Below are 21,685 nucleotides of genomic sequence, written 5' to 3'. Positions count from 1 at the left end.
ACTCGAGAAAAGACAAGAAAAGAGTTTAAACCGCTCAGAAAATTGAACATTTGCACATCCCAGACTCTCTGATGAACTTCTCCCGATGAAGCTCATGTGATACGACTGAAAGCTCCGGACCGGACACTAAACGAGCCTCGTGTCGAGCTCGAGTTGACCTGTACACGTGAGGGGTGAGGTGCAGCTCATTTCGTCCAAACGTCGTTTTTTGGTCACATAGCATCTTTAATACCACCATTATAATAATTAGGATATCAAAAGTATCGAGTATACATACATCATTTGCATTGCGGTACACAAATCTGAGCTGATTTATGTTTTAATATCTTTCATTCGTTGTTCTCATGATCAACTTTTATTGTCTCGACATTGTGCTGATACAGTGAATCGTCCTGAAGAACTTGACGCTATTTCAGGAAGGAGAACATTTAATTGGACATGTATTGTTAAGTAATATAAAAAGTTTTCGATATTTCCAAATGTAACTTGAATCCTATAGTCTACTACTTTCCAATACCAATAGTCAAGAATCTTGATATAAGCCAAACTAGAGTCCATGTCACCAAAGTACTTCAGGTAGGGTTCTTCACCTACAGCGGTCTGATATTCTGTAGTTTTCTTCTCTTTTTTGCAGTAAAGTTCTTGAAGCTGTGGGAACAGTCTCTTGAAGCCATGCCTGTTTTTGTAACAGTCCCAGTAAATGGATTCTCAGGAGTCTGAAGATGTGTGTGTGTGTGTGGATGTGTGTGTGCGTGTGTGTTGAGGACAGCGAGGGCGGAAATGGTGAAAACGCCTCGCGTCCTCTCTCCTCCACCACCGTCACGGTCTCAGTCTGTGCCGCCTGTCAGACGCTGGTGATGGAGGCCAGGCAGTTCGATGACTTCTGGAGTTTCTCAGGCTGCGTGGTGGGGGGCTCTGGGATGGCGCGAAAGCTGAATGGCAGTCCGATACTACTGGTGCCAATGTGGCCGGGGCTCAGCGCTGGATTCTGCCGTCTATTGCTTTCCACTATGCTGGATGTGTTGGATGCAAGGCTTTCGCGCGTCCTGCACAAGACACGACAGGAAGTGAAAACACACTGAATTAAAACACCGGGTGAAGGATTTCACTTCGTGTGGCTTCAGTCGAGCTCGTCTGCAACACTGCTTCCTAAAAAGTGAGGACGCTAAATAGAAACAGAATGTGATGATTTGCCCATATTTAACTGAAAATAACACAAAGGCAACAAACATCAAATGTTGAAACTGAGAAATGTCATTGCTTCTGAAAAGGATTTCCACATTTAGAATTTAGTTTGGCAGCAAAACGTGTGTCAAGAAAGTTGAGACAGAGGCAACAAAAGACTGGAAAAGTTGTGAAATGCTGAAAGAAAACAGCTGCTGGGACGTCTCATGGTTAATGAGGCTGACGGGCAACAGGTGAGTAACATGACCAGGTATAAAAGGAGCTTCAGAGAGGCCGAGGCAGTCTTAGGTAACGATGGGGAGGGCGTCACCACTCTGTGACAGACTGTGCTGGAAAATAGTGCAACAATTTAAGAATAATGTTTCTCAATGTCAAAGTACAAAGAATTTGGGGGTTTCATTGTCTGGAGTGAGATGAGCTAAAACTTTGTTAATTCCACGCCGGGGAAATATAAATCGTTACAAACAGCAAAGACTAAAAGAGGCACAGAAAGATCAAAAAGACAATAAAAAAGAATACCGAATACAAAATGAAAAATATAAACACACTGAAAGAAAAGTGGTCAGAGCTGCTGTAGCTGCCACTCTTGCGGCGTCATCTTGACACATAACGTCGTTATTCAGAGAATCTGAACAAATCTCTACTCGAGGGACGAACCCAAAACCAGCACTGGCTGGCCCTGATCTTCAGGCCTCAGACGGTCTGCACTGAAAACAGACGTGATGTCGCTACATGGGCTCAGAAACACGTCCAAACACCACCGTCAGTGAACACAGTGCATCACAGCAGCCACAGATGAAGCTGAAACTCTGCCATGCAAACAGGAAACCGTATATAAACCAGATCCAGAAACGCCGCCGCCATTTTCAAAGTGACATCAGCTGATCTCCTCATTGCCTCATTGCATTCTCAAAAACGCCATTTCAGTGTTTTACAAATCATCACACTGTTTAACATTTTACAGTGTTTAAAGTTTTTTGGACATGAGGTTGTAGACGGACGAATGCAAGTAAAATACAGCTGAAACTACTTCACAATGTGTTTGTGATTCTAGTTAATACTCTAGTTAATGAGAATAATAATAAAAAAAAACAAAAAACAAATGCCCTCCAGGACTTGTGGCTCATTCATCCAAATTAAAAAAAATAGATCTAAACAACTTTATGAGTGTAAGTAGAAGCCGTAACATTTTAAGAGTTGACATTTAATTAAATCATATTAATATATCCTAAATACGTGGCACACATGTTTTATAGTACGTGTTACGTACATGTGATCACTGATGCTACATTATTTATTCCTCATATATTTAAGCCCAATATTTCTGTCTACACAGAGTTTGCATTAAAGGGTCATTCTGTGAAGTGAAGATCAGAGCTGGTGTTACTGACTGAGAGTTGGAAACAGGCAGAGGGTCGAATGTCGGATTGAGTTGCATCATGGGAAGCGTTTTCTGAGCTTAACCCCTTACTGGACAATAAAAGTCATGATATCTCGTCCTCTGCTGCTTTGTTTTTTTTTTTTTATACTGTCTCTCACCAGTACAACAGCTTTATGGAGGTGCAATATTAAACTGGTGGAATGGTCCTTCTGGTAACTGTCGGCTAAATTGCGTTCAGATGGTTCACGAGTGATTCATTGATATTAAAGTGCTGCAGTTCACGATTGGCTCGGAGAGGAGGATTAGCCTACTGCCTGCTGCACTTTTTTGTCTGATGAAGAGATGTTTACAGTTGTTTACATGAAGCTTAAACTATTCATCTCACGTTAACACTTTTTATCCTTTTATCCTTTTTCCATATATAAAATGTATTCATTAATGAGGTGCTTGTTACAACTTTCACGCTCTGTTTCATCTGAAGTTGAAACAAAGAAACATTTATTTTTATATATAATCTGTTTCTATTACAGTCACTTTCAAAGGTTCGTCTGCCTTTTGTTGCCATCAAGATGAAGGAAATACAACAGTGACACAGTGCAGTGTCACAGCTGTGTGATCCACGCCTGTGAATCTCCAGGCTGCTTAAAATACCACTCCAGTTATTCACACACAAACCGACAGAATATGATCAGTACGAGTTGGCTGTTTAGCATGAAACTGGTGGTAGTGCTTTATATTTTGCAGACTTTCATGTTTGGAATGCTGTGAGCTAACCCCGAAGTCCAGGCTTGGTGAGCACCGATCGTTATCATCCAATATTCAGTGAAAAATGCTTTATAGTCGCCGATCGTGGTCTCAGCAAATCACAGATCAGTGACTACTCAGCTTTCCCATGTGTTAGATGTTTCTAGGTACTCTGTAAGTACTCTATTTTGCTCAAACCTCACTTCAACTGAACTCCGTCTCCTGCAGAGGAGGAATTGTGTATTTCAGTTGTCACAGACTTACTGAAGGCTACCTGTTCATTGCTCCTTGTGAGTTCTTTCACTGCTCTGCTGATTGAACAGGCCCACTACAAGCATGTTTTTGACATTGAATAAAAAACCAACAAGATTGACTTTTTGTGGTTCTTCATGCTGTGCCGTCACGCGGCATTTATAGCCAAAGTTACGCTGCCACCTGGTGGAGATCCCAATACGCTACAAAGCCGTCAAACTGACCCAACTACTACACCAGCAGCTATGACAAAACAAAACAAAGATCGGAAATGGCCGTGTATTTGCCGATATGGCCATAAGTTGATCAATAACTGGTACGCGCTGCAAAAAACATGATCGTAGCATCCCTACACGTCAGACTTCTTACACAAACCAACATTTGAATAGTTAGGAGAGGATTCCCCTCTCAGAAATGTCACTAGACTCTTCTTAAAGCAGGAAACTGGTCCTTCTCACAGTTTAACCAACATTTTATCTGGTTAAAAAGCACCACTGAAACACTATCTCACTAAGCGCTACCCCCAAAACAGTGCAAAACAATGATTCTCAATATAAATATGTACTCAGTTTCCACTTTATTAGGTACATCTGTGCAGTCTAATATATTCCAACCTTAATAAAGGTATAATTCAATTTAACGTTTCGGAGAATGTCACCCAAAACTTTATGAGCTGCACAGAGATAGAGGTTATGACAGGGCGGTGTTGAGTTACACTGTACCTAATAAAGTGGCCACTGAGAGGAAGATACAAAGTCAAGACCTGAATTTGAACCTGGGCGCCTTTCTATCATCTCTCAACCTGCTACAGTTTACATTCATGAGTGATCACATGACCAAAGCTGCACACTGAGGTCATGTGACGACAACTGAGCACAGTCCATCCACTGAGGAAAACTGAGATGCAAAAAAAAGCTCGTAAATTGACCTTGAGTTAAGGTTTTTATTCTAATTTTGAAGGACTTTTAGTTATATTTCATGAATGCTACATATGTTGTTGTCTGGTTTGACAGCAATGCAGCTGTTTGGAGATATTTTACATCCCACTGTGTTGTGCTTGAGTTTGCCTCCCACACTTCACTGCTAACGCTGATTTAAGACCGTTTGAGTGGTGTTTGATGATAATGCACATGCACAGTTCATTTAAGCACATACCTGGGGGAGTTGAATCCACTGTCCACTGTGACGCTGCTGCTGTCCATGCTGTCCAAACGGGCAGAGTGGGCCGACTTCTGGCTGCTGCTGTTCTCCGTCTCCTTGGGGCTGAGTAAGGTCAGATTGGTCTCCAGTTTCCGCTGCAGATCATGGTCCTTCTCCCGCTCCAGTAGCCACTGCATGGTTCCCTCCCCGCCACCGCCGCTGCCTCCACCGTTACCACCCCCTTCCCCGTGGTCTTTGTTGTCCTCTGCCTTTGCCAACTCTTTGTGCGAGTCCTCCTCTGCCTCTTCCTCTTCCTCATCATCTGATACATTATAATAGTCAAAGGACGCGGAGGGGACTGTTGGCTCTAAGCAGCCCTGTAAAACTGCAGGTGACGCTGAGGAAGTGGCTGAATTGGAAGGCTGCTGGGGCTCAGGATTGTCTAGGGCCTCTGTTGATTTGGCATGTGAGGCTTTCCGCAATGTGCCGGACTTGGTGTAGCTGCTGTCCACGTAGCCTGTGGACAAGGCATTGTGTGGAGGTTTGAACAAAGTGTCCTTGCTGAAGATCTCTTTCCTCTTGATCACCATACTGCCTCCTCCCCCTCCGGGATCTACATTGTGTTGGTGCGGCGTCAAACGGGCATTTTGCACTGGCTCCGGCGTCTGGCTTGGCGTCAGTCGCACTGAGCCATTCTGTCCCTTTGCTGCCGACAAATCCTCTTTGTACTCCATCGTGTGAGGAGAGGTGAGGTGAGGCGTTTGGCGGTCAGCCGGAGAGCCCTTTCGGAGTCCCCCTGATGAGGTTAATGTGTCATATTCTGATTTTGCCTGAGGCGAAGGGGCAGTTAGGATTGTTTCATTTGACGTATTGCACTGGAAGTACTCATCTGTTGAGGGCTTAGGAGAAAGTCCCATTAGCTCATTGTACGTTGGCAAGCTGTCTCTGCTTTTGTTCCTCTCCATCGTACTCCGGATCCTTGACTCGTCCAAACTCCCTTTCCCCAAATCAGGCACATTAAAGTCAGAGTGGAACTTAGCAGCAGAGAACATGATCCTTGAGTAGTGGGAGGACTTCTGCGTGGCACGCAGGGTGCCGTCATCAGTGTAGTAATGACTGCGCTCCTCCAGACTTGGTTCAAAGTCTTCTGGCGCTCCCAGCGACGGGCCCTTGAGGGAGTTGTCCATGGACCGAGAGCGTTCCTTAGCTTGATCTGACCTCTCGTGACGTGACTTCCTGTCCTGATTGTGACTGTGACTTCTTTGCACTCTGGACTGGCAGGTCCCGCGCGATGGCTCTGGGAAGGGCATCTCGGTCCGTCTCTTGGCGAGCTCCCCAGACACGTCCCACTCAGGGGTAACCGGGCAGTACGATTCAGTAATGTTGGGGTTACTATGGACCAGGTATGTTGCGCCTCCACTTCGCCTGCGTTCCAAGGTGTACATGGCCTCCCGAGGCGAGCGAACTAACGAGTGGCTGAAGAAGCGGTAATCCCTTTCCATGAACAAAAGGTCCCAGTTCGAACCCTCAGATGGGTCTCCCCTGGAGGTTCGGGGCTTGCTGTGTGAGCGGGACTTGCCATGTGGGGCCCTCCTGTGTCCCCTCCCCCTCCTGCTGCGTGCACTGTGCTGGGCCGACGACCCCGCCTTGTTCTTCTGCGTACGCTCTTCCTCCAGCCTCTTCATCACAGCCGTATGCCTCGCCACGTTCTCCACTGTTAGGTCGGGGTTGATCCGGCGGATTATCTCCATCTCCACCTCACGGGGAATGGGCGTGGTTGGCACGTCTTCGTCACGAAGAGGCCACTCCTCTGGGGGGAACTGGGCTGAGAAGGTGGCCAGCTGCCTCATTTTGTCCTTCTTGAAACTCAGCCTGAAGAGCCTGAGACCGAACCTTTTGGATTGCTTCTCACCACTTCCGCTGCCACCACTTCCTTCTTTCTTTTTGGTCAGAGTGTCAGTTTTATAAGGGAAAGAAGTGATGCTTTTGCTCTTATCAGCGGGATCTTGAGGCGGCGGTTGCTGGGCAGGAGGGGAAGTGGGAAGAGGGGGAAAAGGGTATGACGGCGGTTCTCCTCGGTGCTCCTTGGCTGACGTGCTTGGCGGAGGTTCCCCGCTGCTGTGTTCCTTGGGCGGCTTATTTTGATAAGAATCTCCCCTGTGCTCCTTTGGTGACTTAGTTTGGAGCGCGGAGGTGTGAAGCCTGGATGTGTCTTCGCGATAGGAGTTGTATGAGTCACTGTGATTCTTGCGAGGAGGCCTCTCTCTCAGGCAGCCAGGTGTGGATGGTGTGACATTGCCAGACTGAGGCGAAGTGCACTGCTGAGGTTGCTGCTGCTGCTGCTGCTGCTGCTGCTGCTGCTGCTGCTGTGACTGTTGCGGTTGGCGCTCCTGCAGCCGATCATCCAGGTGATACCACTTGTTGTTGGTTCTGATGAGGGAGGGAGTGATAAAGTAGGTCTGGGGGGTGACAATGAAGTAGCCCTCTGGAGTTGGGTAGATCTTCCTCTCTCGCACCAGCATGTTCAGGGTATGTCGCAGAACCTCGGAGCTGGGTGTAGGCACGCCTGCAGAAAACAAAGTTGAAGCACAGTTTTATAAATTTCAGCTAAAAAATGTTTTTGTATTAAAACTGTTCAATCACAGGACATTTTGATTCATCTTGTTGGAGCATGGGCACAACTTAGAGACAGAAATATAATCCAAATAAACATGTTAAAGGTCAAGAAAGAACCCCTGAGATTTCTTGTTTGTCACAATGTGAGAACTGCTATTAAGATATTATGGTCAGGTCTAACAAAGGGGACAAAGGTCTGTGAGGACGAACAAAATAACTTCAGCTTGTCAAGGAGATAATAAAAGTAGCTTGAGGCCGATTTTAATATGAGTAAAATGTGTTATTTGCATGAAGCTACAGTCACTCAATGCACTCATTTTACATGTAACTTATATCGTATAAAGTCATATTCAAGAGGGGTAAAATGAGTGAAAGATGCGATTGGGTGAGGATGACGAGAGGTTTTTCTTAATTTTTTTCATGACTGAACACGAAATTAGTAAAAATACAAACTAATAACTAATTCTTGCAACATTTTTTGGAATATTCTGGTGACGGACTAAACTGAAGTACTGTTTAAACCTTTTTCTCCTTCAAATTACAACAAAGACAAACACAGTCGACACAGTTTCACATCCTGCATTTATTCTTCATCTTCTCATTCCAGCATTTCCTTCGAGCTCTGTGAAGCTTACGTACTCTGGAACCTGCCATCTACAGGCTCGCTAAATCTATCCCTGCTTTTAAATCTCCTCTTTCATTCTTTTTTCTTTCATTTATTGTATTTATTGATCATTTATTACAGTTTTTTATGGGAAACATTTTGTCACATTGTTAAGAAAATTGCTGCATAAATAAAGTTTTTCACTATTGCAACAGAGGTATTGTGTAATATTTCAAGTATCTTTGGAAACATTATGATCTTACTAGAATTTATTTTCATTATTAAACCCCTGGAGAAAACAATGAAAATGGCCGCATGTCTACGTGAGCTTTACATGACATAAAATGGGCATTTTTTTTTAAATTTTTTTTTTTACATTTTTTGTTGACTATCCTAACATTTCTTCAGCCAGCCTGTACGTCACCTCACACAAATCCACATGCATTTTAAAGTATGTCCTTGTTTGACTTGTATATCTACCTTCATACCATTGGACAATCTAAGATTTAATCTCTACGTACAGACAAATGATAGTTAACAAGCTAAAGATGACTCCTGATGATATTCAATCAGGATGCAAAGCACCATCAGTCACCTGAAGAGCTCACCTTTATATAAATGACCTCATCAACATTGAAAGAAGTCCATTTCAAACACCATTTGTAACCTTTGTCTAGCGAGGCCTCGTGTTGCCTGACGTTACATCACCCCTTTGTTAGTCTCTTACACAGAAATGATGCAACATATAAGTTCAGCTAGACTCCACTCCGGCATCGTATAGAAGCAGAGATGAATTTGAAAGACGTGCTAACAATTAATTTTGACTGACAACATGACAACACAGTCAAACCTTGTGTTTTCATAGATTTCTAGGCTCGTTTCACCTGCTTAAAGAGTAATCCTGGATAAAGTTAAGAAGCTATGCTGTTAAAATATTATGTACATTCAAACCAATGAACACTGTGAAGATTTTGCTGGAGCACAGCAACAATTTAGAGACAGTTACAAATAAATAACATGTATGTCCCAAAACAATGATGTTCCCTGTGTTTTAGCCAGTTTTATGCCTTATTTAAGGAGTAATTGTAGACTTAATATTCAAGTTTGTCCGAAAATAATGAAAAAATCCACCGTAGGTTCACAGAGCTCGATGTGACGTCTTCAAATTCCAAAAGTTTTCTGTTTATTATCACATATGAAAAAATCCTCACGTGAGCAGCTGACACCTTTCAACTGACTATTACACGGATTATTAAAACAGTTGCTGATTAATTTTCTAATAACTAATATTTTCAGATGTATTCCTGTTGAAACATTGTGATGCTTTTTTTGAAGATTTTATGGGATAAAATATCTGAATTAATCAATGAAATGTGTCCTGAGGTGAGATCAATAGATGTTTAAAGCCTACACAGATCATTACTTTGCTCTTTGAACCTAGCTTTTATGTTCGGTGTGAGTAAAAAATGAAAGCGTGTCAGTCCTTCATTTAGTGAGAGGATATTCATAAGCAACAAATCAGAAGATAATAAACCAAGTTTTGACATGCAGAGACGTATAAATCAACATTTCTACCTCAGTATTTAGAGTAGCTGCAAATTTTCCATCACAATATGCCACAATAATGTGTTCAAAACTCAGTTTCTGCACGCGTTAGTGCAGTCCCATCTTAAGAAGGAGGTCAGAGGAGCGTACCTGGGAAGCTGGCAGTGAGGTGCTCCACCAGAGCCTCCTGGTTGACAGGCTTGTGGGCAGAGTTCATAGCAGAGATGGCCAGGCACAAAATCTCCCCCAGCGGGATGAACTGTGACTGGCTGATAGGCGACATACTGATCGGAGACACGTCACCTGCAGGAGGAGGAGGAGGAGGAGGAGGAGGAGGAGGAGGCACAAGCACAACTGTGAGATCATGAATGAACAGCAGGCGCAGCGTGTGAAGCTATGATGTAATGGTCAAACAGCAGCAGTTTGCATGCTGGCTGGAACAGCTCCACCCCTCCTCCCTGTGCTTCCTCTCGCTCCTCCTGTTTCTCGTAGGTTAGCAAAGCGAAGCAGCTGCTGCAGCAGCCCGAACCGTAGTGTGAGATCACCTGAGTCTTTGCAGCCTCGCTATTCAATCCATCCAGCAAAAAAATGGATCTTACGGAGTGTCAAAGCCAGCGTGTTCGATTTTTTTAAATTACTTTTTATGGAGTTTTCTTTTAAAGACGGAAAAAATAATACAATTGTGTCACCTGGACAGAGAATATACGCCAAAAACAACAATAGCCAGACTACCTATATATACACATACTAAAGCATACACTCATACATATATCCACTTGTACACACACACACACATACACAGATGTGCATGCCCACCACACAAACCTCCACCTGCATATACAACGAATATGAAATTTAACAGAATTCAAAGTGACTTTAGCACCACATTCAGAGCTCACACACACAAACTCTCTGCTGTCTTTGTTGAATTAATCTGGCTTTGCTGTCAGCAGGAGCGAGTAGTGAGATCATCCTCCCACCAGACGGCCCGGCTTCCAGCCCCTCTGAGAGCAAACATCTGCCCTGCTGGAAGGTCAAAAAGCGTCACGCTGAATCCGCCGCTGCAGCATCTGTGCTGTAGCTGACCCCGTCCCCTGCCCTAAATCTGGTGATCGATAGAGAGTCGCACGATACGGTGGAGAAAACGCACCCCCAAGGCCTCCGTGGTTCATTTCTAACCTCATGGGAAGTCTCAGCAGATAACCAGCAGAATTAATGGTGCCTTATTGAGTGCTGTCTTAAAGTTCTGCTACCATCTGCTGTCCACACTTTTTTTTGGCTGAGCTGAGATCAGTGCAGGGCCCTGCCTCCTTGCCACACTCAGCTGAATGGTCAGTTAAGCAACACGATGACGTTATCTCTGCTTAGTATCACAGCCCCTTAAGCTTTATGTGGCTTTACGAGGCTTTACGCATTTTTTATTTTTTTCTTTTAGTGACCATGAGAAAAGCTGGATCTGCCAGAACAACAAACAAACACAAACCACTCTCACCCTGCCCTGAGCTTTGTAGTATTTCACTATTTTTTTTTTGGAAAGGTATAAACAGAGCACATCTCTGAGGGGTGAGGGAACGAGGTTGTAGTATTTAGGATGCACATCTGATAATGAAGCAAGAAAGGAAGCAAAAAAAAAAAATGTTTAATGAGAGGCTGAAAGGATGTGATTTTCATTAGTTTGTGAGATGTCCCACAAGCACAAATACGAATCTGTCACTGAATTTGATGCAAAGGTGATGCAACTCATGCATCCTTCCACGACTGCTCAGGAGAACATGCTAGAAAAACTGAATCGATGGATGAACATTTTTCATAGCATTTGACTATTGGTTCCATTTTTGTTTAAATATGGGTCAGTGGATACGAAGATGTGTGAAAATACGTTCGGAAGTAAGAAAGTTAGAGAGATTTGGACCCTCTGAGAGACGGTTTTAATGAATTTTAAAACAAGGCGAGAGGCGAGGGAAAGCTTTAGATTAAATAATTTAAAATATTTCTTCTCTGATTCTGCTTGACCTCCTTTGATACATTAGAGAAGGAACCAAAGGGGACGTCACCAGCATTTCCTACACGAAAATATTGCCAACTTTGGCCTCTTTGCTAACTCCGAGCAGCTCTGCGTAGAGAGAGGGTGGAGCTTCTGTTGGTGGGAGTGTCAGACTCACCTGGCGCACGATAACTTGGCGGGGACGGAGAGAAATGAGGAGGAGGAGGGGGAGGAAGATGCTGCTTCTGCACACGGATGTCTTTCTCACTACGGGAGAGATTGTGCTCCAGCGGGCGCTCGGCGAGCTCCGAGCTGGGCCAGGCCCGCCGCAGATTGCCGCTGCGGTTCTTCTTCATCGCGACCCCTTTACCAGGTGGCCCTCACCCCCGGGGGCTTCTGGGATAAGGTGAAGGAGGGCAAAGGGGGGGTTGGGTGGTGGAATGGGGAGGAAGGGGAAGGAAGGAGGGAGGTGGGGAAGGGGGGTGTGCAGGGGGAGGTCGACCAACCTCAGGCTCAGTGCCTCCCCCGCATCAGTAAGAACGTCCCGCTAGAGCGATCACACACCAGACATGGCAGGAACCAGTGTGCACCTTCACACACATACACACGTCTCATTTACATCCACGAGCAAGCTAGAAACGACTGTGTTCGCACTGTGGGTGGTTGTCATCGGCTGCTGGGCTCTCCCAGGCTGATCTGGAGCGACGGCAGCGGCGGCGGCGGCGGAGGTGCAGGTGATTGCGCGAGGCATCACCCTTTCATCGGCATCAGTCCCAGCCACCATTTGTAGCATCCCCATTTGCATGCGTAGGGAGGCACATTACGTAGCCGCTCTGATGTGGGAGGAGGGAGCAGGAGAGAGGTGGGGGGGCAGGGGTAGAGATGAGGGAAATGGGGCATTGGAAGCAAGGAGGACGGCGAGGGGAGATTTCAGTGGAGGTTTTGGGATCCGCTTGTTCCTTTTGAGCAGAAGGTAAAGGGGGAAGGAAGGGAGGGGATGGATGGATAGTCAAAGATTCAAAGCTTGAGAGGCCCAGTCCTCGACAATAGCTCAATTCACCACAGGAGTGCTCGGCCGATCCCCGGAAAACAAAAGAGCCCACTTAAAAAAAAAACTGAAATAAAAGCTCCATTCACCCCAATGGGCAGTGAAACCTCAACAGTATGCCAAGCACCGGAGACGCCGCGTTCACCTCCATCTTTATCCGATCAAGCACAAGACCCCATCGTCCTTTCGACAACAGCACACCAGGAGAGGGTGGGGAGAAAAAAATGGAGAGCATAGAAATAAATAAATAAATTCAAGAATAGATATCCACCGTTTCCCGCAATCCAACGGAAGAAGCTCCCGAGCCTATCGCCGTAGCATCCATTCATTAACGGGGGGGATGCAAACTCCAGTCAACGGCAAATCTCTTTCAACGCTAATGCTGCAGCTGCTCCCAGCACCTCCAGGAAGGGTGTGTGAGTATGTGTGTGTGTGTGTGTGTGTGTGTGTGTGAGTGTGAGTGTGTGTGTGTGTGTGAGAGAGAGAGAGAGAGAGAGAGAGAGAGAGAGAGAGAGAGAGAGAGAAAGTGTGTATGCGCGCATCCGCCTGCTGCGCGCGATCCTGCGTGAGCATGCATGCGTCTGTGTCTGGGTGATTGAGGCTGAGGGGAGGGGAGGAGAGGATGCAAGAGAGGGAGAGAGAGAGAGAGAGAGATTGAGGACATACATAAGGCAGAGAGGAGAGCAAATATCAACAGCTCCACACACACACACACACACACACACACACAGGAAAAAAATAAAAATATTCAGCCCTCACATGATGTCCAGGGAATAGCTCTGAATCTTTGGCTGAATCTCCATCCTCACCCTGCACTTCCTCCCCTGCTCCCTCACCCTCTCTGTCTTCCTAGCTCTGTATCTTGCAGGATGAGGGGCCCCTTAAGCCCCCAGCCTCCCTCTTTTTGTGTCTCACCTGACCGTGAGACCAAAACTACAGACTTGACGGGGGCCACGGCCGGAGGGGCTCGTTTTAAAGGGCTGCTGATGTATTTTTTGTGTCTTCCTCATCAGAGCTTTTCCACCGGTTGCTTCAGTCAGTGAAGAAGAAAAAGCCAAAGCATCACCTTAATCATGTCCGGAGTGGCAGCTCCTGCCGGCTGCAGACTCCTGCTGACTCACATGTGTGGAGTGTGAATGGACGGTCGGAGGACAGAATAAGGAGCAAAGCGAGAGGGCAGGACGGGGCATGGGTGGAGGGGGAGGTGGGACGGTGTCACAACCAATCTGCTCCAGTTCACTGATACCGAAGAGAAAGAGGAGAGGGAGGGAAGGAGGGGTGAGGAGGAGGAGGAGAGGGAGAGCGACACCACGCCGGCCATTTTATTTCTCAGTAGTGCTGCAACAGCCTTTGTTGCCATGACGACGCAAGCCGATGATCTCATAGCTGTTACCTTTGAGCGCCGTTCCCTTAAAGGGCCAGTCACCCAAGACAGAGGCAGACAGACGCCACGCAGACGAGGACCCAGCGTCTGTTTCACGGACGGAAAACGCTCCTGCGTCGCCGCCGAGGTCCGTCAACGCTTCGCGCGCCGTAACGCACAATCACATCATCTGAAAATCCCAAAAGACGGAGAGGAACTTTTTGCTCGTGTGTCCAAAATCAGCTACGATGATGTGAATATCGACTGGAAAATCCTGCTGACTCCAAATGTGAGGCCATGGGAGTTGGACGATTTGTCAATTAACTGATTAGTCTGATATTTGTCAGCTTTGATAATCAATTAATTGTGTCATTTTTCAAGCAAAAGCGCTCAACACTCATTTGATTTTGGGGGCATAAATGACAGTAAACTGAATCTCTCCTGGCTGATGCATTACTACATTTTCGCTCTTCATTTTTCTCACATCTTGTGAACAAAAAGATTAATTGAGAAAATAATCTGAAAATAAACAAATGGTTGAAAGCCTTCATGGGCATAACAGTGTTTTTATTATTGACCTTCGCAGGTTGGCCAAAACCAAAACTGAGGAAGATGAAATACCTTAAATCAAGGCAACATGCGCTTTATAATATGTGTATTTTCCTTTTTTCAAGATTTTTTGTCTTGATAAGACAACTTCTTACATAATATTTTATTACTGGTTCTGAGTCAAATGTTCTTGCTCTTAGTCTGGGTGCACTATTTTTAAGATAACTGTGGGCTCTTTGACACCCAATATTTTTACTTGTTTTAAAAATCTTGGCTGAGTGAAATTTCTGTTTGTTCTGTTTGCAGATTATTTTGCTTATTTTACAGCTTTTTTCTTGCTTTTGAAAACACATTTTTTGCAGTGTGGTCTTAGAGCCCCTGAAAACTAGAGAAAATGAATAACGACCTTTTGAAATTCCATGGCTGCTAATATGACAAAAATCAGTTTTTCTACAGTCAATGGCCGCGCACGCAGCAGCAAGATGGAACTTTGAGCTAAATGCTAATGCCAGGATGCTAACATGCTCACAATGATGATCCTAGCACGTCGATGTCTGGCAGGTACAACGTTTACCATGTTTACCATTAGTGTGCTAGCATGTTAAAATATGCAAATTAGCACTAAACTCAAAGTGCAGCTGAGTTAGTTGGTTTTGCAGAAGTCAGCTGATAATGGGGGGGGGGGGGGGTCTGTATCAATATGTATAACAATCCAACAGTTTTCAAGACTTTTCCCTCTGAATGTGTGACGCTGTGTTGTGTCCTGAAGCCGTGAAGCATGTGTGACCTGTGAAAACTTCCTCTCAAACAGACCATTCATGCCAGTGCTCTGCCCTCCAGTGGAACATTTATGACAACACACGTCTTTTCTCAGCAAGCTCTCGAAACCTGGCGCTGAATAAAGACACAAAAGAAACACATCCTGATCTGACATGAAGATACGCCGTAACAAATCTGTCTGCCGCGTCAAACATTTCCCCCGATTCTGTGCCGAGACCCTCCCTTTCCTTCCAGCGCAGACGTGGGCTGCGGCAGGGAATGCAGTGCAACATGTTTTCCTGAACAAACGCTCCACTTTTCCTTCCTTAAGAGCACACACTCCTCCCAGCCCATTGTTCAGAGCCTGCTAACGGATACAAAGTCCCTGAGTTAATCAGATTGAATTGTCAGTTTTAAAAAACACTGTTTCCACACAGCTGAAAATCCACAACTTTTGTCTGAATGTATTAATCCAGCTACTTTTTGGCTCTCAGCCCTCATCAAACATTCTCAGGCAGTTTGGGGGATAATCTGCATTACATAAACTTGTAGCGCTCATGTGAGTAAAGGCACTATATGTTTAAAAATCAGATCTCAAAATGCCTTCTAAGACTCGACCCGGTGCTGTCTGTCAATTATCTTTTAAATGCACATTTTCACTTTCCTGCTCACCTGCAGCTTTAATGTCTGAGCAACATGTACCGCAGAGGGTGTCAGTGAATTACGTTACTGCAGTCTTTTGTTTCAGGCATGTCCATAAAAACGTCTTTCCTGTGCATGTATTTGTCTCAAGGCAGTTTGCATGTAGAGCATGTTGTACGCACAGATGATGAACAGCCTGTTTTGTCCGAACTTTGTATGAACTTGTCTCACAAACTGAAGTTTTGACACTTCAGCTGAGACAACGAGCTCATGCTAGACAATCAATACTGCAGTGGTTTTCATCTGTTTACTGTTATCGTTGCTCCAGGACATTCTCCATAAGAATTAACAGCAACAACACTGCAATTAAAGATTCTGGGTACTTAAAAGGTGGAAAAATCCATCAGAACTACCTGATTCATGGAAATGTTTTGCATACCAGAGCTGTTTCAGGGGATCAAAGAGGGAAAAGTGTTAAAATTTAACTCCGGGTTGAAATCACATAGGTTTACTATTAAACTAAAGATTGATTATGCTGCCAAATAATGTACTGTTACATGCACTGTATAACTTTCCACCAAGTTAATACGGTATGTATCTTAGATTATGGGTTCGGTAGTGGAAAATCTATATTGCACAAACAATATATCAGGATCTAATCTGCATCTGAACCAACAGCATATAAGCTCTATTGGTTTTGGCCTTATGGAGCCTGGTGAGTTATTAGCTATAAGACAAACATTCCACAGCTTATCGGTGTTTGCTTCAGTCGTGAGAGAGCAGCTACGTCACCTCGTCTGAGAGACGGACCCAAAAATCACAATCTATCTTAAGATTTACCTTCGGGCTACGACAGACCTGAACCGAGTGAGGCTTCTCAATTCAACACAATCAATGTCTATGAGCTCAGTGCAGAAGTCTGACAACATGACGGGAGCTGTGGAGGTGTTTGAACACTCAGTGAGCAGCAGTCTGCTCAGCGCTGCTCCTCAGCAGCAGGTGCCACAGGTGGAGTTGTTTCGCTGAGTTGTTTGCTTTAAGTTTAAAGTTTATCTGTAAAATTTGCAGATACTGTAACACCAGAGGGTGATGAGAGCGATGTCTGTGAATGAAATCGATAAAGCTGAACCAAAACAAAGTTACTTTAAAGTACTTGCAGGCAGGTACTGTTACACCTATATGAAGTACACACTACAGGGTTTCCCCCAGGAAGCTGTTCAGCAGGGGTGGTAAGACCCCGACACTTGCTGCTTTGCAATTGTTGCACTCATCAAAGGTGATATGATGTTGTTATTGATATTCCCTGAATTTGAGATCCGGTGAAGGGACTCACATTGTGAATTTTGCTCTCCACCAACACTGAGGTAAAATCTGCCACTTCAGCTGCTAAACTCCTCACTTTGTTCAACTGCTAGGCGCGAACTTGTAGGAGGAGAGTGAAGAAATATGTAAAATTGTGAGCTGGAAAAACCAAAACAGTAAACTGTGGTACCTGTCTGTCATTACTTGTAACACCTTTGGCATTACACAACTCATTGTTTATATAAAAATACTGATGAGTGCAGGTTTAAATACACTAAACCTGAACTGTAATTCACTGCTGGAAATGCTAATAATCGTACTTTTAGCCCTTCAACCTGCAGAACAAATGCATCGGTGGGACTGAGGCTCTATTGTGAAACAGACATAAATAAGGTGATCTCTGACATGCTGCACGCCTCTCATTTGCACACACACACACACACACACACACACACACACACACACACACACACACACACACACAGACAGACAGGCTCAGGTAAGGGAAGGTTGTGAGGGCAGCGTGACGAGTGCAGCGGTTAGACTTGCTGACAATGCCTGCAGTCGTACAAACCTGTCCCAGCACATACGTGAGTTACAGCCCTGTCAGGAGAAGATGAGTATGAGTGTGGGAATGTTCAGCTGGAGTCAAACTGGGCCGAAGTCCTTCTGTCTGAATGAGTGAGTCTGCGTGATGTGAAGCGGCTGAGGTTAGGAGGTGACAAGCCGCCTGAACGCCTCTCATCAGGCTAGCTTGGATTGGTTTCGTGCTACCTGCTGCCTTGACTCACAAAGGGAACACACATCACATAAAAACCTTGGGGAAAACTATTTTAACTCAATTAAAAAAAAAGGAGGGCCGTATTACGTTGACTGTCAATCAGCAGCATTTTCAAGCTATTAAAGAGGTGTGGAAATGTGGAAGTGTGGAAACAGCCAGCAGAGTTCTGAGGAGCCACAGACTGCAGGTAAATCTGCCAGACAGGTATTCAGATGATCAAAGGTAACAGCCTGACAACAACACAGCCGGCGGCAAACGCTGAGAAGCTGCACGGACGAAGAGAAACGGCTGAGACTGACCAGCATGACGTGACGCACAAAATGCTTTCAGGTCTACGTCCAGCGTCTCGAGTCAATCGAGTCTCTGCAGGAAAAGTCTCGAGTCAAACCAAATCTAAATCTCTGATGGATGCAGTCGTCTTGTAGAGCATCCACAGGCCGTGTTTTTACACGTCCTGGAAATCACCCCGATGAAGACCCTGCCCCCGAAGGCACGGGCGGCATGAAGAGGAATCTTCCACTTAGTCACCAAAACGCAAGTCTCAAGTCCTCGAGGACACGTCCAAGTTAAGTTGTAATGAGTAAGCTGCGAGTCTCTGGTAGAACTTTCAGGTCTCTGCACTGCAAAAAGCCAAATCCAAGTCAGTTATTTCAATATCTGAAATAAGATGACAGGCTCTTCTTACCAAGCGCTTTTAATGTTAGAGTTCACCTGTTTCAAGCTTTTTAATAAGGTACCTTAACTTCTAACTCAGGTTTTATTACTGGTTCTGAGTAACTTAACGCTTGAAAGTAGAATTTGCTTAATTATAAAGCTGTTTGATCGACAGTGACGAGTACAAACCTGCTGTGCTGAAGTCTGAATTTCTTTGAATCCAGATAAATATACTTCTTTTCTGTCTTGCTGCACTACTTTTAAGATAACCGCAGGTTCTTTGAGACTAGATCTTTCTAAAGTAAAATCTCCCTCTTCTGTTGGCACATCAATTTGGTTCTTCTGAGTAATGTTTCGCCCATTTTATTCATTTTTTTCCCTTGTTTTTGAGAGCTGAGTTTTAGCAGCTTGAGCGTTAAAACGACACATCATGTGAACATTTCCTTCAAATACTTCAGAAGTTCATTAAGCTTCTTTGTTTAGGTCTGATTGAGATAACGATCCTCACAATAAGCAACAACTCAGTCATCACAAACAGTCTAATTCATCAAAACATTAACGGGTCTTAGTAAAATATCAGTAAGCAGAAGTTAGTTAGTTAGTTACCTTCGGTTTGCTTTGGAGTTTATCTCACATGTGCAGCTCTGCAGGGCCTCCCTGATGCAGCTGCATTTATTTTTCTTACTGTTTTATTGCAATGCTGCATAAAAACCTGCTACGTGGATGTTTTTGCAATCAAGTCTCAAGTCAGCTCAAGTCTTTTGGGAGTCAAGTCTCAAGTCTAAAGCTCTGAATGGACAAACACACTATCAGAAGAAACGCATGGGAGTAAATATGGCCCACGGGAGCTCAAAGCTTCAATGATTTCATTGATGCCATCTCGTCCAATCACTCTGACAGACTGTGGTTGGAGGCCAACATTTGTCAGATTTCACTGCCTGGTTTTGCCCCTGCACGTTAAAGCTGCTGTTAACACTCCTGTAAACGTTTGTGTTTACTGCTGTCCTTCTTTCTCTGAGCGGCTCTTCTTTATAACTGCGGGATGAGTCTGCTTTCATGAGCCTGATTTTGCGCCATGCAAAGATTCTGCGCCACCTTACATTTTTAGTGCAAGAGCACGGCTGCACGCACGCATCCTGACTGCTCCTACACGGCAAACCCACCTATGCACTTGATGTCAAAGCCCTGCGGTGGTTTCAGGGTCCGCCTGGTCCATCCGTTCCTGAGGACTTGGAGGTGAACTTCTTTGCCCTGGATCAGCAGCACGCGCTCATCGATCCAGCCGAGGAAGAAGATCTCGGACAGGGCCTGTGTGAGCGCCTTGTTCCAGAAATGCTGCATGTTCACGGATTTGAAATTGGCGAACACCTCGTAGCCGGTGTGATGCTGTACCTTCAGCGGGAGCGCGTCCGGTGATGGAGGGGGATCCTCGTTATCTTCTGCGCAAAGCTGCGACAGCACCAGAGCCAGAGAGTGCGGAGCCACCTGGAGGAACTTCTCCATTCCCGCTTCTGGCTCAGGAAACTTCACTCCACATGAAAATCAAAGAAAACTATTGTTTGATTAGCTGCGCGACATAGTTGAGACCTCATTTCTATCCCCAAAAGTTCCTGATAATCTGAACTGGTTCAGGCATGTTGGAGAAATGAAGCGCAGGTTGGAAGAACACAGCGCTGATCCAGAGTCTGCTGCTCGACGTTACAAATAAAGGTGCTCCATGTAAAGTCAGGAAAATCAACAACCTGACACGACGCACTCTGCGGCCAACTAAGCCAACTGTCAGGGAGCATTAGGGCCTATTTTCAGCGACGAAAGAGGCGAGGACTTGTGCTGCGTTCAGGTGCTTCTCGTAAACTTCTGCTTTGCCCTCGGTGGACCACCGAAGGCAGCCTTTTCTTTGTTATAAACTGGCTCAGCAACACACCAACATGACGAGGAGTGGTCAGAAAAACAGAAACAGCGGCAGGATTGATCAGAATATCAACTTTAACTTTATTGTCACCAAAAGGAAAGTTATTTCCAGTCCAACCATCATCATCCAACTAAGTCACCCAGCAGTTAAGACAAGCGCACCATCACCATCCACCAATATCATGTGGAAGACTTATCATCAGATGCCTCCCCCTGAGATTATCGGTGGTGTCCATGCAAAATATATTGCACACATTGAAAGATGTTAATAATGATTTTGTCCACCTCATTTACATACATAACATGTCATCTGCAACGCAATGCACCATCCACCACCCCAAAACACAGCCTGAAAACCACCAAGTTGAATCAACAACATCAAATAAATTCCACAAAGGTGTAAATTCTAGTATTTATCACAGGACCGCAGTACTGGACTGTATTATAATGAACCAGAGGGGGATCTCAAGTATTTGCTGATGATATATTGGTGGAAGGGACATAAAGGTGTTTAAATACAGAAAATTAGCCCATTAGCACCTCCAACTGGAACAACTCACATATACTCATATTAATATGCAGCTTACAGATCAACACCACCATAATGGACACTAGATTGTAGAGCTGCAATGATGCGTCCGTTAGTCAATCAACAGAAAAGTCATTTATTAAACCTTTGATCTACGTAATTTTTTAAGTTTTTGCAAAAATGACACAATTTGAATATTTGATGTTAAATCTGAGGACTTGCTTTTTTTCTCTCTCTTAATACCCCAAATGTTGAGAATATCAAAATGCAGGCATGCCTGTATACCAGGAGCCTCAGGTGAGAAGATTCAGATTCAGATTCATTTAGAGGTGTGCATCGTCGGTGCACGTAGGTGTGTTACAGGTGTCAGCTGTGAGCCTTGTACAGCCAACAGGTTGTTGAGTAGCTTGTTGTTTGTGAAAGCTAGTTTAGTTAAAGTGCGTCCGTGCTGGCAGAATCTGAGGCCGAGTGTTAGTTGGCAAGGCTCGTCAGGATCTGGTGGCCCAGTTCTTCTCACCTCCCCACATGCCAAATCTGAGTAATCCTGCCCTTTCACACTCGTGCGCAAGTTGGCTCTTTATGATGCTTGTGGAGGTGAACTCTTGCGTAAGACACAAACAAAAATTAGCAAGACTTTAGGAAAACATCTGTGGATGTTCATGATCTTCACGACTGTTAGAAGAATCAGCAAGACTG

The 21,685-nt window shown here is 44.9% G+C and overlaps 1 protein-coding gene across 2 annotated transcripts; it reads right to left on the bottom strand.

Moving 5' to 3' along the window:
• Window positions 1-204: 204 nt before the first annotated feature.
• stox2a (storkhead box 2a) lies at window positions 205-20,067 on the bottom strand. Of its 2 annotated transcripts, none has more exons than XM_076728079.1 (4): window positions 19,713-20,067; window positions 9,618-9,770; window positions 4,718-7,268; window positions 205-1,046 (listed from the first exon to the last, which is right to left on the bottom strand). In XM_076728079.1, exons 1-4 carry the CDS (start codon window positions 20,050-20,052, stop codon window positions 845-847), a joined length of 3,246 nt encoding a protein of 1,081 aa, XP_076584194.1. In that variant the 5' UTR covers window positions 20,053-20,067; the 3' UTR covers window positions 205-844. The 2 variants fall into 2 exon arrangements, with proteins under 2 accessions (XP_076584194.1, XP_076584195.1); XM_076728080.1 differs by lacking the exon at window positions 19,713-20,067 and adding an exon at window positions 11,630-13,062.
• Window positions 20,068-21,685: the final 1,618 nt, after the last annotated feature.

This window comes from Chaetodon auriga, chromosome 4, assembly GCF_051107435.1.
Source record: "Chaetodon auriga isolate fChaAug3 chromosome 4, fChaAug3.hap1, whole genome shotgun sequence".
NCBI lineage: Eukaryota > Metazoa > Chordata > Actinopteri > Chaetodontiformes > Chaetodontidae > Chaetodon > Chaetodon auriga.
This window is presented reverse-complemented; position numbering and strand designations above follow the sequence as displayed.

What these genes read in the sequence shown, in the direction of transcription:
- stox2a (XM_076728079.1), bottom strand. Translation starts at nt 20,052, where the DNA reads ATGGAGAAGTTCCTCCAGGTGGCTCCGCACTCTCTGGCTCTGGTGCTG. An exon ending in CTTTGACATCAAGTGCATAG is followed by an intron (nt 9,771 to 19,712) that starts GTGGGTTTGCCG and finishes CTCCTCCTGCAG; the next exon opens with GTGACGTGTCTCCGATCAGT. An exon ending in AGTGGATTCAACTCCCCCAG is followed by an intron (nt 1,047 to 4,717) that starts GTATGTGCTTAA and finishes TGTCTTGTGCAG; the next exon opens with GACGCGCGAAAGCCTTGCAT.